This window comes from Lasioglossum baleicum, chromosome 17 (assembly GCF_051020765.1).
Source record: "Lasioglossum baleicum chromosome 17, iyLasBale1, whole genome shotgun sequence".
Lineage (NCBI taxonomy): Eukaryota > Metazoa > Arthropoda > Insecta > Hymenoptera > Halictidae > Lasioglossum > Lasioglossum baleicum.
Window position 1 is genome coordinate 4473007 of NC_134945.1, and position 21330 is coordinate 4494336.

The 21330-nt window shown below is 32.8% G+C and overlaps 2 protein-coding genes across 2 annotated transcripts; both read right to left on the minus strand.

Annotated features, from left to right (window-relative positions):
* Positions 1-418: 418 nt before the first annotated feature.
* On the minus strand, positions 419-16495 carry Crz (corazonin). Its single transcript, XM_076442303.1, has 3 exons — positions 15515-16495; positions 1023-1253; positions 419-813 (listed from the first exon to the last, which is right to left on the minus strand). The coding sequence occupies exons 2-3, from the start codon at positions 1251-1253 to the stop codon at positions 700-702; spliced, it is 345 nt and encodes a 114-aa protein (XP_076298418.1). The 5' UTR covers positions 15515-16495; the 3' UTR covers positions 419-699.
* Positions 16496-17005: 510 nt separating this feature from the next.
* LOC143217735 (uncharacterized) lies at positions 17006-21238 on the minus strand. The gene is made up of 5 exons (XM_076442299.1): positions 20501-21238; positions 20064-20248; positions 19845-19981; positions 19538-19766; positions 17006-19456 (listed from the first exon to the last, which is right to left on the minus strand). The coding sequence occupies exons 2-5, from the start codon at positions 20246-20248 to the stop codon at positions 19297-19299; spliced, it is 711 nt and encodes a 236-aa protein (XP_076298414.1). The 5' UTR covers positions 20501-21238; the 3' UTR covers positions 17006-19296.
* Positions 21239-21330: the final 92 nt, after the last annotated feature.

Here is a 21330-nt window from a genome sequence, read left to right on the forward strand (position 1 = left end):
TCGCTGAACACAGAAACAGAAGTGGGGCAAAACAAACTAATAATTAGTTAAGATTATTTAAAATTATAGATTAGTTAAAATTAATTTAAGATTGTGGAATCACAAAATCTTATTTTCAGTGGTGTAGTAGTCTTTATAGATCTGAAATAAATAAAAATCGAACTAAATTTTGTAGAATTTTATTTTCTAGCAATTATCGCGAACATTTTTAGACGCCATAAATGCATAAAGATCCGCAGTCTACTGATAATTATTATTGTTCGAGAAGAACGACGGAGCGCTATGCGCAATTGTTACAAACATCGTTCCCGCGAAAAGGAAATTCGCATGAAAATCAACAAGCTAATAATTATTTTATAGCATCTGCAAAGATTGGGAAGGGCGTAATAATTGCAGAAGCACAAAACAGTTTCGTGGATATAGTTTTTTATTTGTTCCGAGTAAAATGTCAATCTAATTAATTAATCCAATCTAATGATTAGACTGCGGATTTTATGCATTTATGACAAAAATGGGTACGTACAATTTAAAACAGTGGAGGTATTAAAAAGATTTAAGGCCACCAGTGTATTAGTTTCACTTTAATAAGATAATTAAAAGAAGAATTTTGTTATTTGTCTCCTGTGTCTTGCAATCAATGCAAACATTTTTTCTTTTGCATAAAGATCCGCAGTCTACTAATGATTAATGAATAATGAGTTAATAATTGTTATTGATGGAAGTAGGCTGTTGCCGGACGTGCTCGGCGTGGTCCATGGATTCCGCGTAATTTCTTTTTGCAGAGAAGAATAGTTCGCAAGGGAGCTGTATCAGCTGCAAAGAAAGATTTGAAAAAGTTGTACAATAAATATGATTAAAATAGCAGAATATAGTACTACGCAATGAATCGGAAGAATAATAAAAAGTGTAAAGTATAAACAGAGCGATGCGACGCCACAGTTTCGCGAGCCAAAACGACGGATTAGAAGACAAATTTCTAATGAAGCAACTTCGGCTGACACGACGATTAAGCGCAGTATTACTTGGCTGTTAGGGTTTCCTTGAAGCAGTAATCTCAACTTCTGTAGCTCGCAGTCGACAAGGGTATTGTCTAATTGATGCGGATTCTTGCTAGCGGCATTCACGAGATCGTCCAGCATGGATGACGATCTCTTACCATTCGTCCAACCGTGACTATATTGGAACGTCTGGCAAATAACTGCTGTTGTCATCAATGACAACACGAAGAAAGTGAGTACGTGTCTGGTAGCCATCTGAAGAGAAAACCAGAAAATCACTGTTGTCACTAATAACTAGACTGCGGATCTTTATGCAAAATAAAAAATGTTTCCATTGATTGCAAGACACAGGAGCGAAATAAAAATTTCTTTCTTCTCCAATTATCTGATTAAATTAAAGCCAATACACTGATGTCTTTAAATCTTTTTAATATGTCCACTACTTTAAATTGTGCTTAACGATTTTTGTCATAAAAGCATAAAAAAAAAATCCGTAGTCTACTAATAACTTATTATTAGATTGCGGATCTTTATGCAAAATAAAAATTGTCTGTATCGATTGCAAGAAATAAAAACTGGGGAAGAGAAATCATATACATATAGTGACATCTTCAATATTTTAAATTCTCCAATAATTTTGAATTTGATGTACTCAATTTTGCTATAAATGTATAAAGTTCCGTAGTCTAGTTATTATTATAGTAACGTCAAGTACAATAAATAGTTTATTAAATACCAAAAACGTGGAAAAATCCCGTTTACTTTTCAGTTAAACGATGAACTTTTTTAAATAGTTAGGTGCAATGAACTAAAAATATTCTGAATTTTTAATAAGAAGGTAAAAGGTACATTCCCGAGTCTTATTGAATATTCATGTGTTAGGTAAACATGATGTATCAATATACCAATATATAAATTATGCAAATAAAATGTATATTGCCAAAGGAGAACACGTAAATATCCTACTTGCAATAATACTGGGTAATATAGCAAATTTCTGTGGTATTTCCAATTAACAACACATTAAGAACACGAACTTTTATTAGCATTGACCTTAGATCCTAGATCTTAACTTGAACTATTTATGAAGGTATTTGTTAAATGTTGCTGCTTTTTTATTTTACACAACTGCACTAGACAGTATACAATATTGTTTATATATTTGTCGCCTGCACGAATACAAAAGCAACAGTTAAATTAAAAAACCTAAGTATAGATTATCTAAGCTTAACCAACTAACATTTTTAAGTCAATTGCTTGCTAATTTGTATTTTATTAAAGTAAACATTTGCAGCTTATTGTTAGTCATCAGTTACTTTCGATAATTAACTGCCCCAAAAAAGTAACGAAATTATTAAATATATATCGATGCATAATCTATTACATTTTAGCAAATTCAGTATTTATTTTTGAACAAATTAAGAACCTACGTTAACTGAAAAATATTTACGACATTCGTACGTAAAATATTTACGACAAAGTAACATTTATAATTCAACGCGAACTTTTACCGTAAGTATTAGTGACGCCCTATTGCTTATTCTAATTTATAAACATAATGAGAGAAAGATAAAACAGAAACTTCTATAAAAACTTTTCCTGTACTACTTTTAAAACATTTATGCCATTTGATGCAGGAAATAAAATTCCACGTTATCCGAGATTCTCGACAGTGAATTATTACTAGCATAATGTAATAGCCACGTTAAAACATGTAAAATTCGTAACACTTATCGTGAACATCCTTCCGTGGCCCACTTTAAAACAAATCTCGAAATTTTTGCGTTCAACTTCGAAGTGCTATATTTTACCGGAAATTCTATTAAACTTAATTCAAGTCGCAGAAACAAGAATTCCGCGTTCCAACCATTATTACGTCATAAATCGATATAAACACGTATTCCGGACAGAAACGGTTCTCGGCACCTGATTTGCATTTGTATCTTTTTCGTGCACTCTTTCACTGAAGCTGAGCCACGAGAAAAAGTGGTTTGCATAGACTGTGTGCAACGAGTGCGAACACAAAACAATGGATTGTTCGAGTGTCACGGTTGGCTTGTCGGTTCAACGATCCGTTCGAAGCCGGGCAATTTAAGAACGAGCATAACCCGAACTATTTAACGCTTCCGTCACCTGTTTTAATCAGAAACGGACAGAAATTGTTTTCGAAGTAACGCAAAAGTGCGTGAAAAAAATAACCGCCAAAAGAGAAAACAATATTTCATCCCTTGCCATATCGTTCATATAAATATACATATAAATTGTGGTGTACTTTATAACTAATGTATGTACATGACAATGAAATCAGTATCTAAATAACGTCAAATTATTTTACATTTCTAAGTTGGTGATATACAATTTAAAAAATAGATAATTTTCAAATGGCTCTCCTGTAAAATTTCCTTTTTATGACCTATGTCACTTTCCTTATGAATGAACGATATATCAAGTCAGACTCGTAAGGATATAAATGCCATTTCTTCCTTTTGACTTAACAATAGACACCTCGAAGCAAAGTAAACATTTTCCAAGTTGATCGGTAGAAATGGAAGTCGGATAAAAATATATTTCTTCTTTCAATAATTTGATAAGTCGAAAGAAGCCAACAATATTATTTTTTAATTACTGAGATTATTCGATACATTTTTTCATCCAAGCACGTACTATTATAAAAATTGTGACGAATCTGGATAAGTTCAGTCTTTTAATTTTCATAGAACAATGTATATCCGGTTATCTTGTATCCGGTACGGTTAGTGTTAAATTCTTCTAATCTCTTTACAATACGCAACCTAGCATCGAAATAAATGTAGACATACATTTTCCTTTACGAAATGATTAAAGTGAAGGAAATTCTAGTCACTGTAACCGCAAAGAAAATCACACGGTACGGAGCTAAACAGAATATAAAAATGAAATTTTTGATTGAAAATAAAACTAGAAATTATTATTGATTATTTGTCAAACGCAATTATTTAAATTCGATATAGCTGCAAGTTGCATAGTAACATTACATATAGAAATGATAGTTATTTAAGCTGCACATATTTCTACGTATTTATATGTATTTCTTCCCTATCTAAACGATTATATTAGCCCGAGACGCTTTATTGTTCGATTCACGTTAAAACGTATACTCATGCTCATCCATTATTCAACTTCACAGTTCTTGTTCGATTAAAATAATTCTACTAAAGTTTCTGAAAAAGTTTCTTCTCTTTGAAAGTCGCTCAAAATAATGCAACAAAGAAATTTCTATTTAATTGCAGTATCTATAAAAAACGATGAATAAGACCATGCATTTCAACAGCGACAATTTTCATGTATGTAGATACATGCGACTGAAAAATTCAATTCTTTATGCAAAATAAAAATGCTCTCCATCGATTACGATCAAGAGGAACAGCAGCGAAACAAAAATGTGTTCTTTCTTCAATAATTTAATGAATTTGAAATAACATTTGAGATTCCCGCAACATTCCAGAAGATTATTTTACCCGTCCTTTCCTCTCTTCGTTTGCCCTTTATTTACCGGTGTCCTGGTTGAACTGCCGATTTATTAAAAATCCTGATGTCCCCTTGTTGACCGATCTCTCTTTTACCTTGTCATTCCAATCTATTCATCTTCCCTCTACCATTAACTTCTGGTAACCTACCCTCGCACTTCTCCCTTTTTTCCTTTCCTCTCTTGCAGCTACTAGAATTTTCTCTTGAATTTCTCTCTCTCTCTCCTTTGGTCAGATCGTGGTTTATCAAAATATTGCTGCTTCTCAGCTTACTTTTCTTCTTCATTACCTAATTTGAAACTAGAGTGCGGATTTTATGCATTTATGACAAAAATGAGTAGGTGTAATTTAAAATAGCAAAAATATTAGGAAAATTTAAACATACTACTATATTATTTTCAACCTACTAAACATAATAGGGAAGAAAATAAATTTCTACTTTACTCCAGTTTGTTGCAAATCAAAAAAGATCCGCAGTTTAGAAATAACATATAGCAAACATACATACAGTGGATAACAAAAGTAAGTTAACACTCATATTTTCAATAATGAAATCACGATAACAGTAATATTTATTCACTTATAAAAATAAACAAGTTAATTACATATTTAATGGTAATGTTGAAAACAAAATTTATCACGATAATCACAGTGATCTGAAGATTTATCAAGATATTGATTTTTCTATACTAAATATACAAAATTTTGTGTGCCAAAACTAATTGTAAGTTAAAGTATCGTTTAATAACACTGTCCAACACCAAATTTGTTTCAGAATTACATTGCGATGGTGGTACTTATTGTAGAGTTTTATGCGCTGATTCGGAATCTGCCCTTAATTTTTCTCCTGGACGAACAGTTCTTGAGAAACAAGACTTCGAAAAAAAAAATTTTCAACTTTAAACAAATATTGTGTTGGTATTATAAAAGATATTGAATTGTTCTTTACAGCAAAAGATTCTGTAGACTTTCCCGAATACAGTGATATCTAATACTAATACATTAATCATTGAAGACGGAGAGACACCACTTTTGCAGCAACTTTTCAGGATATTTTTGAATTTATCTAAAAAAAATAAGGGTTCAGCGGAAAATCGAACTATACCACGCGATAGAGCAGACTTTTATCTTGAGAAATCACCGTTTGAAGTTTGCTACGTCGACGTTTTTTCCCGAACCAGAAACATTAACAATAAGTTGCCGCCAGTGGTGCTCACCACTAGCGCGATCTCAACATAAATTGGCCAACTCATGCCGGGTGAAGATATTTTGCTTTCTGATTCGGGAAAAAACGTCGACGTAGCAAACTTCAACGGGTGATTTCTCAAGATAAAAGTCTGCTCTATCGAGTGGTATAGTTCGATTTTCCACTGAACCCTTATTTATAAAACCAAAAATATCCTGAAAAGTTGCTGCAAAAGTGGTGTCTCTCCGTCTTCAATGATTGTTTAAACATGTTTAAACATTGTTTAAAGTTGACAAATTTTTTTTTTCGAAGTCTTGTTTGTCAAGAACTGTTCGTCAAGGAGAAAAATTGAGGGCAGATTCGGAATCAGCGTATAAAACTCTATAAGTACCACCATCGCAATGCAATTGTGAAACGGTGTTGGACAGTGTTATTAAACGATACTTTAATATACTTTTGGCACACCAAATTTTGTATGTTTAGTATAGAAAGATCAATATCTTGATAAATCTTCAGACCACTGCGATTGTCGTGATAAATTTTGTTTTCAACATTACCATTAAATATGTAATCAACTTGTTTATTTTTATAAGTGAATAAATATTACTGTTATCGTGATTTCATTATTGAAAATATGAGTATTAACTTACTTTTGTTATCCACTGTATGTATTACAGGCCCACAGTCTAGCAATAACCGTTGTAACATTTCACACGCATTTTATGTTACGAGTCTGTACATCGCAACGGATCGTGCGGATCTTGAGAAATCTCGTATAACAATTTCGAGGGGAAACATGATATCCGACGTGATGCAATGAAAGATTCAATGAAACTATACACCCTTGCGCAATTTACCGCAGCAATTTTCACGTCGTTCAAATGAAATCGCCAATGGACCGTCGCATCGCGTCGCGGCGCAACGTAAAATGCCCGATCGTATGAAACGGCGAACCGAATTGGATGATAATTTAATTGCAAACTGTACTCGAATTTCCACTTTAAGCTTCATCTATTGGCATACTCATTTGTTCGGTTAACGAAGAATGTATATTCTTCACGGTCGTATACTAACCATATCATCGGTCGATCAAAACTTGGAGCCGGGAAAGATATTGCTGATAGAATTACGAGAAAAAGATTCCAGTAGCGGATATACATAATCTAAAGAGCATGATATTGAATCGTAACATAAATCAGTTCTGTTGTCTTCGATATATTTCTTTATTATAAAGTGCTTTCTTTATTAACTGAAAGTGACTCTTTTTATTCAGATAGTTACAAAGTGGTTTCTTGTTAACTAAATTTTTTTAGTAAGAACATGTTTTTAATTGGAACCAAATTTATTTACCGTCCAACCTCATATTTATCTAATAAATAATATGAAATAGTAGCAGTTGATGAATTTAAGTTGCCCCATAATAATATAATAGTAGCAAAAGAAAATAAATATAGAACGCAACATTTATTATCAAAAAACTAGATTACACTCTTAACAATAAATTAAAAATATATTACTCCTAATTTTTATTTAAAGTGTTCAGATAGTTTCTGGATTTTTCAATAATTTCGTTAAGCTTAAAGAGCTTAATGATGAGCTTATAATTATTGGAGCCATCGTTCTCCATTGTTTCCAGCATTACTTGTTTTTTTTCATCTTACTTTTACAATGGGTTGATATTCAACTGAGATAAAGCGATTAATTTCGATCAGCGGATGAAATTAGAAAAATAGTGATAATTCGTAATAATTAGGTTAACCTAAAAATTGAAAGATGTGTCAAAACAAATGACAGATGTCATGAAATATTGATTTTGATTGAAGGCTTCGCAATTTTGCGCAACAACATAACTTACAGCTGCATTCGCCAATAATTCGTGTTTAAATATTCACTTGCTACTATTATTATGGGACAAAAAGTAGTATTTAAGAATAATTATAATTAGGGATGGGATCAAGTACCTCGCAAACAGGTTCAAACTTTGATTGATTGAATTCGAACTCTCTATGACTATTTCGGAAAACAGAAATAGTACTCCTAAGTATACTCGAACCTATGCCAGACAGTTTCGAACGTTTTACAAGTACTTTGGTAAACAATACATGCAAGTATATTCGAATCTTGGTCGAACAGACTCGAAACTTTTATGAATATCGTACCGGAAATTCTCTGATTTTTCTAATCATTCTTTTTTTTACCTTTAAAATTAATTATGTTGTCCTCTAATGCATAATTTAATTCAACATGTGTAACTATAATTTCATAACCTATCGGAAATATTATTCTTAAATAATTACGAATTTACTAAAGAAAGTTCTTAAAACCTATTATGCAGTTCTGATTTTCAAGATTCGAATACTACTTATGAAAGATTCGATTCCTTTCAACATCGATGTACTCATTCCGAGGTACGATAACAGTTTGTATAAAATGAATACTTTTCAAATATAATCATTGAAATATTATTGCTTTTAAGTAGCTTTTATTGAAATTGACTCTGATTCGTGAGTGCATACTGAACTTGATCCCATCCCTATTTATAGTATGTATAATAGGTTGTAACATAGCTGAATATGTGTGCAATAGATTGAAAATAATATAAGTATTTTTTTTAAATTCATCTAATGTCTTTAATGTTTTAAATTAGACCAACTCATTTTTATCAGAACTGCGTAAAATCCGCTGTCTAGTCATCAATCAATAATTTTGTGGATTCACGCGAAACAAATAAATTGTCCGTCATGTTTATACATTTGTAATGCAAACGTGCGTTGTGCAAACGTTAGAAACCAGACCGCTCTGTACCATCAAGTAGTTTAACTACTGTATAAATAAAATCGGACAAACGATCCACTCCCTCTCGACATTATCGCAGAAAGGGGGATTTGATCCTATTCTTAGAAATAAATAATTGTCAGCCCTTAACGAGCCGAAACGTTCGCGCGCGGCGATAAAAAGGAAACAAGCAACGAGAATTCTTGCGCGGCTATCGAATTCCTCGAAGTCACACTCGATTCCATCCATTTCACAAATTAACTCGCAGATTCTCCGATTAGCGGGCTCGTTAAGTGAAAGAAAAAGTGAGTCCGGTGTTCCCCGATGTTAAAACGCATTTACTTAACATTCGCCGCGCCGCGTTAGAGTTCGGGTACGTTCTTCGACAGTTGCTCGTCCCCGGGGAATCACCGTTCGAAAGAGAGAAAAAAAAAGAACCAGCAGAAAAACAAGTAACATTTATCTGCGTCGTCGCATTGACAACCGAGTACGCGGACCGTCACGTGAGGGTTTTTTCGAAAAATTTTAGAGTACCCTCGTACGTTTCCACGTGCTAATTTTAAAGGAACCATTAACGCTACGCGCGTCCCCGGTCATTAAGATAAGAGTAAGTGCTACTAAGTGTCCCGTGGATAAGAGACGTGACCAGCATCTCTCTGTCGCATAGAGACGATCCATTTCTCGGTGTCGTCGAAAACGCGCGAAACGTGTCCACCGTATTTGCATTGTTCGACCTTAGTCAATAATGGCGATACCACGGGGATTCGCAAAGACGATCCGCCGACGATTTTTCCGCCCGCCGCCCCCTCTTCGTGTTTACGATGGAATTTACGCAACCGATTCGCCGCGGATTCCTCCGTAGACTCGTTTCCAGAATTGCAAGGGTGCGAGATGCGCGTTCTCATTTCTCGATAATGCAAAGACAGGGGTTTTCAGTGGTCAAAAGCGCTAAATAAAAGATCAATCTAGGCCGCGATCGCTCTCGAAAGTCCTATTTTTACCACGTTTTTATTAACTCGCTTCTTGTCTGTCTGTTTGTCTGTTCGGTACTTTTGCAATTGATTTTAAACTAACTTCCCGATGAGCTAGAGACTCGAAACTTTCGGAACTGGATGACAACGCAATATTAACTACTAAAAAGCAAAAAATAATTATTTAAATAATTAAAAAAATGTTTAATATATACCACGTTTTTAAGACGGACTAACAAGTATAAAGCAATTTTTCCTAACCCCATGCGGATAGTCCTGAGAATTTGTGATTGTGAATTTTGAATAGCTATGAAAATACTTGTTAGATTTGAAACGAAAAACATGAAAATAGTACAATTCGTAATAATGCGGTACTATTTGGAACTCAAATGATATTCCTTATCGAGGATAAAGAATTTTCACAATTTCCGTGCTTTCGCTGTGTATTATTTTTTAACACATTATTTAAATTAATTTTTAATTGACAGTGTAAATTCTTACCGTAAAGGAATTCTCTTCACTTTAAAGGAAGAGCAGAGAAAAAATATTAAACAGGTTAGCCAAGGGCATCTAGAAGAAGATGGGCATCTTTCTTCTGCGAAACATATATACTATGTATTTTTAAAATGTCCTACTTTGTGTTCGTTATCCGGTGTAAAAGCACCCCAGGCTGATAAAAACGCAAATAAAAACCTGACGAATGGAAAATTTCCAAAAATATTCTAGGAATGTTTTCTGTGATATGTTTCACATTTTTGCAGTATTGTATACTTGTATTTTAAAAATCAATTCACAAATACTTATGCAGACATATTTTTAACTTCCCGATTTTATAGGGAAGTTATTGTAATGACCCCGAAAATCGAAAATCGATTTTTTAGCAGATCTTCACGTTTCATGATCATTGGAGTCATTTTAGACTATTTTTATCAAAATGTTCGTATGTGTGTGTGTGTGTGTGTGTGTGTGCGCGCGCGCGCGCGTTTTCGTTAACGTTTTCTGAAGAAGTGACAACGCGATCAGAATGATGAATGATGCAATCGATGTGCCCCATCGTAACTTAGAGCTGATTAGATTTTGGTCCATTTTGATCCAGTAGTTTTTTTATTTTTTTTCGAAAGAAGTTCATTCAACAATGCAATTTATACGAGAGGATGGAAAGTTTCCACCGAAAAAACAAACGTACTTACACAAAAAATTTTTTTTTCATTTTTTTTGTACCTTATGCTAATGTTTCCGCTTACAATAATCGAAAATTATCCCAATGCAAGAGTGAGTTCATCATCTCTACTCCCAAGAATACATTTTCAACGAATATCGATGAAAGTACAAAAAAAATTTATATTACAATCTTTAAAAAAACAATCAATTCAAAACGAATTATTAACTGAGATTAAATTGAATAACATTAATGTTGAAAACGGATTGGTTAATGGAGCACACATGCGGAATATTAAAATTTATTACTTTTCAAGAAAATACTAAAATTCCGTCTATATTGTGGTTAGATTTTCAATTGGCCAGAGTAGGAGTGAAAGTAAGAACTCGTTATCGTGATTATATGAAAAATGCAAATATTCATCAAAATTTAACACCAATAATAAAAATATCGAATCAAGTAAATATGTCGAGTGAGGAAAAATATCAAATCACACGTAGTCAATTTCCAGTGGTTCCTACTGAAGCGATTACGATTCATAAAAGTCAGGGACAAACATACGAGAAAGTATGTTTGAATTTTAAAACATCAGAAAAACGAACTTTACAAATGTTGTATGTAGAACTGAGCAGAGTTTCAAAATTGAGCAGTTTATATATTTTGGGACAATTTAAATTAACAGTATCGAAGAAAACCAAGATCAATACTGCAAACCCGGATAATGAGGAGTTGTATCGTTTGCGAAAAACTAATTAAGACAATTTATTTTGCAACATTAGTATGCTATAACAAGGACCCAAGCGAGCAACGAGCATACGATGTTGGTTTAATGCGACGCCATATAGAAAACATTTTGATAAGTAGAAAACTATTGAATTTCCCTCAAAACGTATAATCTTATTAAAACGTACTAAAAATAATGATAATAATGTACTGCAACTAACGAATCGGGAAGTTCTTTGTGTGGCTCTTGGAGAGTCACACACCAAATAAAAAACATTAATAGCTGCAGGCCCTACTAGCCATGCGTACCACTAACACTCTCGCAAGAGCAATCCTACCCGCGAGCAACAATAACCCTCTAGTTTTGTTACATTTTGCTTCAAGAATGCCTGGGGTCCAATTACCTCCCTGTACACGGTTAATATTAGAATAACAGTACACGGAGAGGAGGTTAAAGCAATAATTTATAAATAAATATATAAATAGACCGCGGATTTTAGGCATTTATAGAAAAATGAGAGGGTGCAATTTAAAACAGTGAAGACATTGCAAGAATTCAAGGATGACACATTATTTTCAACTGTGTACAATGTTTAAAGGAGGGAAGATATTTCCATTTGGTTCCCGTTTCTTACAATCAATGAAGACAATTTTTATTTTGCACTAAAGTCCGCAGTCTAATGATAAATAACGAAATTAAAACGTGCAGAGAATATGTACTAATTTGTACTAATGTAGATATTTATAAACATTTATGTATAACCTCATCACTGGCGATGCAATTTTAAATAACATAAAATTAACATTTTGCAACATAATTGCGTGTATTAATTCTATAAATAAATGCAACATAAATATTTTTGTGCTACTTATTCCAAATAGAATCTACTGGCATATTCTCGTAACAACGGAAGGACACACAAATGAAACGAAACTTCTTTAAGCTTTTGCAATGAAATTTTCTCCGCGATCCGTTTCAAATACAAACGCTCCTGCATGTTTGTTTATCAGGGATTCGCACGCAAATTGTCCCAGTACGCTTCGGAAATAAATTTTATTCGGCGGATTAAAAAATCAATATGACCGATTGAATCTCACGCGAATAACTCACTATGCAATCAAAGAAATCAATCATCCGAAACTGCAATCCGCACGGGGGAAGAAAAATAATCGCGCACTCGATAAACTGTGATCTCGTGCCATTCTATCGGTGTTGTGCATACAGATCAAAAGTTGTTTTTTTTATTTTGGTCGATTCCGAAGACCAACTCTTTTTTTTTGTGTGTCTTTTGCAGATTGAATCTACTAGTACTTCCGCGCTCGTTCGTATTGTCACGTCCGGTGGTTCAGCCATCGTTAATAATTGATATAATCAATGATGTATAACATATATCTTTTTGAATTTATTTCTATGCTTAATCTAATAATGTTGTACGAGAAACTAAATATTAAATATTATTGTTGATGATCAATATCGAACTATCGTATATTATACCACATTGCGTGCGATAGAATTAGGAAACCTCATTTTTAATTTAAATCTTATTGAACGAAATAAATGCGTAGCGAAATTTATTTCATTAAATGATTGAGTCATTTTCAAATATAAATCGTGAGCGAATATCCGCTGAAGACTGTCTATCACTGAAAACTGAGAAGAAAGCAACTAAGAAGAAATCGATCTAGGAGATGCGCAGAGAGTAATATGATCTAGCCAAGAGGAGGATGAAAAATACAATAGAAGAGAGTGACAGAGAAGAAAGCGATTAAGAGGAATTGGTGATGAAGTATGACAAATAAGAACTGATCATAAAGGATTGATCAATCTATAAAAGGGTTGTCTCCTCATTAGAAGCTCAGAAAACAGTCAACAGTCAACAGTAAAGAGTCAACAGTCAGACAACAGTCAGTCAACAGTACACAAGTCCTTAGTACAGTCTACAAATATTAACTTGTCAGTTTATTGTATTTGTGTGTGGTGTGTGAGATGAGGCTGAGGTTCTTCATATTAGAAGGAAAAGGCAACGCACCAGCCCCCATCAGCAAGAAGATTGTTTTAATTGATAAGGAAAAAGTCTACTTAGCGGTAATTACTAACAAATTATAATAATTATATCGAGAAATATTATGTATCCGAAATTTGGAGTTTAAAATATACTTTTGTTTATTTCTATTCAAACAAATAACACATCAAATCATTTATTAAAGGAATTACCCAACTTCGATTTCTACATTCCAATTCCATGATCAAAATCACATAGAATATTAAGAAATCCTCAATTACCCGAACCGAAGCCGGTGAATGCAGGTAGGTTCAAAACTGCGTTATATCTCAATTCTAATCTTTCCAATCAATTCAAATCATTTAAATTAAATTTCAATTAAACTATACAATCTATATGTATAATACGTCCACCATTAGGACGTAACAGTATCTTTAACTGTTCTGTAAAATTTACCTTGTGCTGTGCTCGCAAAAATTATACAGAAGAATTGAATTTGAAATTTATCTTTATGATCCTTCGTTTCCATGGCATTTGATAATTCGTATTTATTAATTGCAGACCTAGAATATTTCCCCATCCCCATGATTTTTTATATTTTATGGATACGAAATTGGTACGATACCTCATACAATACCTAAATGTTTAGTAATTGATTAGATACGGGTATATTTATAATAAATGTAAACAATATTTAGTGGCACCTCAGAGTCACCAAACGAGTGCAAAGGGTTAAAAGAATTTTTAAGGGTTTTCATCAAATTTCTTTGTAACGAAGCATTTCAATTATAATACGTTTACATTGTAGACATAATTTAGAAAGAAAAAGCTGCTAATATATTCTATAATTTATAAAGTTTAAGTTCTGTATTTTTACAACTAAATGAAGCTATTAGAACAAGGAGTAAATTCATTCCATGATTGTTTGTAAATTACGATTCAAACCTCGAAAATAGACTCTCAACCCGTTAATTATTTTTTCGTCGGATATTGCTTCCCTATCAATTATTCGGAATATTAGTTATACATATTTTCACACACTTGTTATTAGGTTGAAAATTGTTTTCAATCTTCCTCGTCGTATTATCGCACAATGTATTTCGTGTTACGGCAATTATAAACGCTGCTATCCCATTTACTTTATCCATTTTTCGGCAATAAATATTGGTCTATTATGGTTTATTTTAGGTATTACTGGCTTCATTATCTGCACGCGGTTTGTTAAATTATTTTCTTTACGAGCAACATGTTTTCTAATTACCTGAATCTTGCATTTCGGTATTCCTTGGTTATAGTTACAGAGGAAATTGTTTTCAAATAACACTCGTTAAAGCTGTATAATTTAGAAGAGTTACTAGATCACGCGAGATCACTATTAAAATTCTATTGTCTTCTTTAGCATTATATGTATAGTTGTAAAAAGTAGTGTTTGTGTTGAAAAAAAACGTGTTTTGAATTATATAACTTCCATTATAAATCAATATAATTCAAAGAGAATAATTAAATCGTGCAAAAGTACTTTACAACTTATACTGCTGTATATTTGCAGAAAATCAAGATTTTAAATTACACAATCTCTATGTTAATTAAAAAAAGTGCACACTCAGAAATGCTGTAGCCATATCTAGCGGCCAAAAATGTAAAATATTCGATTATTATAAATAAATAATATAATCCGTAAAAAATTATACAACAGATTGAGTAACATTTGCATTATATCTATTACGAACGCAAAACGTCAGTAGTTATTTATATATTTATATTTATGCATGGGCAATACGATAATAATTAATCAAATGTAAGGATACAATCGCTATTTGTTTAATAACATATTCAAACCCTATACATACCGGTAATTTAAGATTATATTATTTTAAAACTTCTATTTTGGCAAAAACATTTGATACGGTATCGTTATAAAAATAAATTATAGAATATTATAATTAGACTGATGCGGATCTTATGCAAAATAAAAATGTTTTGCATTGATTCTGGGAAGCAGGAATAACATAAAAATTGATTTCATCCCTTAACGATTTTGTTACATTAAAAGCAACATTGCAACATTCTTGAATTTTTTAAATCTTTTACTGTTTTATATTTCACCCAACCGCAATTTCTTCATAAATGCATAAAGATTCGCAGTTTGATTATAATATTTGTACTTTAATCAATTTTATATAGAATCATTACCTTCCGCGATACTGGTGATACACCTGTCAATGTCCGAAGAGTCAGTTGCTGCAAAATTTACGATACTGATACCAAGATTCGTTGGCTGCAGCTTTATATACGAAACTGTGTCTCACCCTGCATTCATATGTCACTTATTAAAACCCCTTCTCTAGAGACGTTGTATAGAACGCACCATACTATCAAAAGTTTCGATTTAATAACGTGTATAATAAAGCCGGCGATACCAACACATTAATTATTATCAGAGAACATTGTATTGAGTATTGAACCTACACGGGACCTATTAGTTCCACAAAAGTTCTTAAAGGGTTGTTAAACCTAACGAACAAGAATCTACCGTAGTTCATACATTTACGTCATTACTGCTATTTTCAAAGATCATCTACGTCTATACGATGATAACACTGTCCAACACCAAATCTGTTCCCTAATTACTGTTGGGTCCTTATACAGTTTCTTGCGCTGATTCCGACTCTGTCCTTGATTTTTCTCCTATACGCACAGTTTTTGAGGAACATGGCTTTGAAAAGAACATATTTTTCAACTTTAAACAAATATTGTGATGTTATTATAAAACGTATTGAATTGTTCTTTGCAGCAAAAGATTCTGTAGACTTTCCCAAATAAAGTGATATCCAATATTAATACATTATGATTGTTTAAACATGTTTAAACAATGATTAAAGACGGAGTGACCCCACTTTTGCACCAATTTTTTAGGATATTTTTCAATTTATCTCAAAAAATAAGGGCCCAGCGGAAAATCGAACTATACCACGCGATAGAGCAGACTTTTATCTTGAGAAACCACCCTCTCAAGTTTGGAACGTCGACGTTTTTTTCGAACCCGAAAGCAAAATATCTTCGCCCGACATGAGTTGCCGCCAGTGGTGCTCACCACCAGAACGGTCGTTCGCCGCTCCATATCCCGTCACTGCGCCGCGCCGCACCCAACGACCAAACCGATGTAATCTGTGTCAAAATCAAAGAACTTTCGATAGAAATGAGATAGAGCGATGAAATTTTTTTAAATGGAAGCTACACACACACACACACGCACACGCACGCACACACACACACAATGAAACTTTGTACATACATATAATTTACTTAGATTTACAAAATATGTTTTAAATTTTTACTACGGGCACAGATAAAAAATTTAAGAATCGTGGTTTTTAATGTTTCCTTCATAATTGCGACCACTAACGATTACAAAAAAAATTATTTACACATTAGCTAGTAAACTAATCCTTCTAACGTCTCCAAAAAACTCAAGCTGCTGAGTCCAATTTTGAAAAATTTATTCGTTTCTAAAAGGTGTACGAATACTTTGTACACCGACTGTAGCTCGGTTCTTCGAACGAATAATATTACGATAATTTTCCATGAAACTTCAATATTCTAATACAGTTCTATACATTTACTTATTAACTTATTCTATACGGTTCCGTATAAAAAAACAACGGTCACCTAAAAAATAGGACAACCTGCAAATAAGTAAATACACAGTTTGTTGTTCAACAATAACGTTTATTTTCTTTTAATTATTGATAAAAGCTTCATGTATAAAACAGATCTTCTGTACATTTGTAATATCATTAATGATACACTCAGTCTCCAAAATCTATTATGACATCCCTTTCAACAGAAGATTGCGTTCCCTAAATACGTCCGTGTCAAAAAATCGTTGAAATCAAACATTGAATGTTAATAAAATAAAAGGAATAAAAACTGAAAGTATGTTCACCATTGATTAATCACAAATTATTGTGACGATCTTGTACTACATTCGTCCCTAGATTCTTTATAAGAGCAACCGTTAGTCAGGTAAACGTAAAATATGTACATCACACAGTGATATTTTGAGAGCATAATCTCATAGGACATAGAGTCCATTTCGTCGTCTCATTGTGTGCATATTCTATTAAATTTTCATTCGCTCGTTACTGTGAAAACATGTGTTTTATATAATGTTATGCCATAAATACAACTGTACGACTATCCATTGCGTGGAAAGCCTGTGCTCTTACCTATAGAGAATATGTATACCGTTCTCTACAGCAGGATCTAATGCGTAAACGTAATTGCATGACTTTGATATCACAACATTCTTGCCTAAGAATTCGTAGAGCTTAAACGTACATAATTTAAACTGAACTATTATGGCTTTAGAACACAGTGTCTGCGACACCGCATTTCATCGAAATTAACCTTTAGAGGGCCGGCATTTTTCCATTGACAACTTGAATTTTCTTTACGAAAAAAATGTATATGTTCTATATATATACAGGGTGCCCCGCATACAATGGACAACCGATTAGGAAATAATTCTACACATAAAAGTGAGACGAATCTGAAAAATAACAATTTTTTATTTGACGCATTCTTTTCGAGAAAAAGTAGTTTAAAAATCCATCGGGATTGCGTGCTTTAGTATAGCAAGCAGTATAATCGGCAGGTCATGGTCAGACGCATCAAACAATTCCTATCTAATAGCTAGACAGCAGCGGATCTTTATGCAAAATAAAAATGTTGTACCTGAATTGCAACAGAAATAGAGATTAATTTTCTGCGTTAATACGTTTAGTAGGTTGAAAATAATATAACAGTATTTTTAAATTCTTCTAATGTCTTCGCTGTTTTAAATTACACCTCCTCATTTGTGTCGTAAATGCATAAAATCCGGTCTACTAATAGCACATGTATTCGCTGAATTTTCAAACTCGATTTACTGGAAAACGGAATGTCAAATGAAAAAATTGTATTCTTCAGTTTCGTCTCACTTTTGCATGTAGAATTATTTCCTAATCGGTTGTCCATTGTATGCGGGACACTCTGCATAATATATATAAATTTTTCGTATTTAGAAGATTACTAGGAAACAATCAATGTGTTACACAAAACTCCCAATTTGCAGCCTTCTAAAGGTTAAAATAAATACTAGTTTTCTTCGCTAAAGCAAAGCGCGTAATGTAGTTCTCCGACAAAAATTAAAAGAAACAAAATACTTAACAACATTGAGCAACAAATTTGAAAAAATGTCAGATGAAACGAAACAAAACAAATTCAAAAGCGTCACGTAAACTAAACGATTTTTTTTAATCAATGCGATAGCGTTTCATACGATAAGAACTTCGTAATTAAAAACAGTGGATTGTTTGCATTAAAAAGAGAACTACATCGTTATTTACTACAATTCAAGACACTTTGTCAATTATGATCCTTTCAAATTAATGAAAAAAATGTAACTTTTTAGTATACATGTCACGATTATTTACATTCCAGCAAGTTATGTTTTTCACTAATTCGAACGAAATGATCCATATTCCTTTACCTTGAAGAACGTGTGTGTAACTATTGGGTTGGCAAATAAGTTCGTTCGGTTTTTCAGAGTGGAATAAATCACAAAAACCGAACGAACTTATTTGCCAACCCAATATTTACTTTAATTTGAAAGTACCTTACACAATGGTCTATTAATCAACAACTTAATGTTTTAGTCTGTGCTTGCGATGTAATTAATTACATCTTTGGATAATGTGATGAAGATCACACTGTAAAAATCAGTTTGTGAAATAAAACTGTTAATCACAATTTAAATGGTTTTGGCCATATCAGTTTTACATCATTCGCAACCATCGCACTGCATCGTCGATGCACACCTGTCTCGAAACTAGCCGTTAAATTCATTAGCCGGTTACTAACACCATCCGAAACAATATATGGCACATGTATCTCACACGATGCTCATTTGGAAAACTTTCAATAGAACGTCTTCATGCATCACTTGGAAGAGAATCATCCAGTGCCAAGTCAACTGTGGAATTCCTAGTGTTGCCAGAATTCATCGGAACGTATCGTCTTCTCAATATTTCGAGCAAGTCGTTACAAGGACTGTTCTCATGTTTTATATGAAAAGTTCGTCCTCTCGGAGATCTGAAATATTATATTACACCGTATTATAATTCTCAATAAATAATCGGATACGTACGCAACAGACATTATAATCAATATTACTTCACAACCGAAGTTACTTGAGTTCCCTCAATGTTTTTGAAAACATCAATCATAGATGCTTGCGAGTTTAATGGTCTTCTATGTTCTTCGACTTTATGCTCTTGTAAACTTGCTCTTCTTGCAATGTGAGGAGTTGTAGGTGGTGGTAATGGTGGTGGCGGTGGTGGCGGTGGCTGTGTTTCTGTAGCATTATCGCTATCCCCATTCGCTAGAGACACAGTGGACGTGTCTGAAATATATTTGAATTAATGCACAATCTTATTTATCAATATTTATCATTATTTATCAATATTCTATTCATGCGAACATCTAGATTGCTTGTTGCTTTTAACTATCGCCGATACTTGTTCCCTAAGTTCTTGAAGTTCCTGCTCTAATGCTAGCAATCGAACTTCGGACCCGAAACTAAGTGGTTCCAATAAATCTGGCCTGATATTAGAAAACCTAATATAAAGCATACATTATTGTATTAATAAATTGTCCAATTAATGAAACAACGTGAGAATCGTTAAGAATATATGATTACCCTGCTTGTCCGAATCCATTTGGATTTTTGGAGTCACTGCTTGTTTCTTCATTGATCATAGAGCTTGTCATCGAGTGTAAAGGAGTGACGCTTACATATATTTTCGGTGGAGGTTTTAAAGGTAAAAACGAACCAATTCTACGAACAATGCTTCTTCGTTTTCCATAGTATTTTGGTTCGCACATCTAAAATGTAAAAGTAGAATTATTCTCCATACATTCTATGATACCTAATATTAAATAAATTAAAATCGAGAGAACAGAAAGGATAATGAAATTTTCCAAAGTTAATAAAAAATATTCAATTACGTAAAACTAACAAATCTATATTAGATTACTATACTATTGTGTTACAGTGTAACTAGGATATTGTGTGGTTAGAAACACATGGTATTTATACATGTTACTTTTCACAGCAATGACAATTCAGATTCTTACCTTTCAAATTATTTATTGTTTCGTTGAAAATCCGATTTCACAGGTCAATTGTTGAAATGAAATACTAACTGTATACCTTATAGAGTACATCAGGGTCGTCCGAAATTCGAAATTAAAATAGCACCCTTACATACATTGACGCAAAGCCAACATCTGACGACAGGTTGCCGTAATTCGAAGACCTCAATGGAAAGCGGCTTAATGTATGAATGCTCAAATGTATTTTGTTCAAGATTCATTATACTATTGTTCAAGATACATTATTTTAATTTTACTTTCAATATTTCTTATGTGAAATTTAATGTTTTATTTATATTTATGTATAAGTCTGTAATATATATAATCAGAGATATACTCTCTGATAATATTATAAATAAACTGCGGGTGTTTTTATGCAATTTCCAATTTTTGTAGACAAATTTTAACAAAGTGGTACGAAATAAGATCTTATTTTCATTGGTAATAACATTTGTAGGTCTTAAATAAATAAAAATCGTACTAAATTCTGTCGAATTTTTGACACTTCAGCTGTTTTTGAAAATTTTTATAAATCATAAATGCATAAAGATCCGCAACCTAATCATAAACAATTGTTCTCTTAATATTTACGTTCTAAAGTGATTCAACATGATTTGTATCCGCTAAAGCAAAAGTTGGAAAGCAATAAACGCTTTATATTAGTTACATAATGTAAATATATAAATACAGTGACTCCCACTATAAATACTCACCAAGTACCCACAAAGTACTCACAAAATATATAATTGAAATTAAAATTGTAGGATAGTATTTAATAAAAGGAAAGCATATTAGCGTTATATACTACCGAA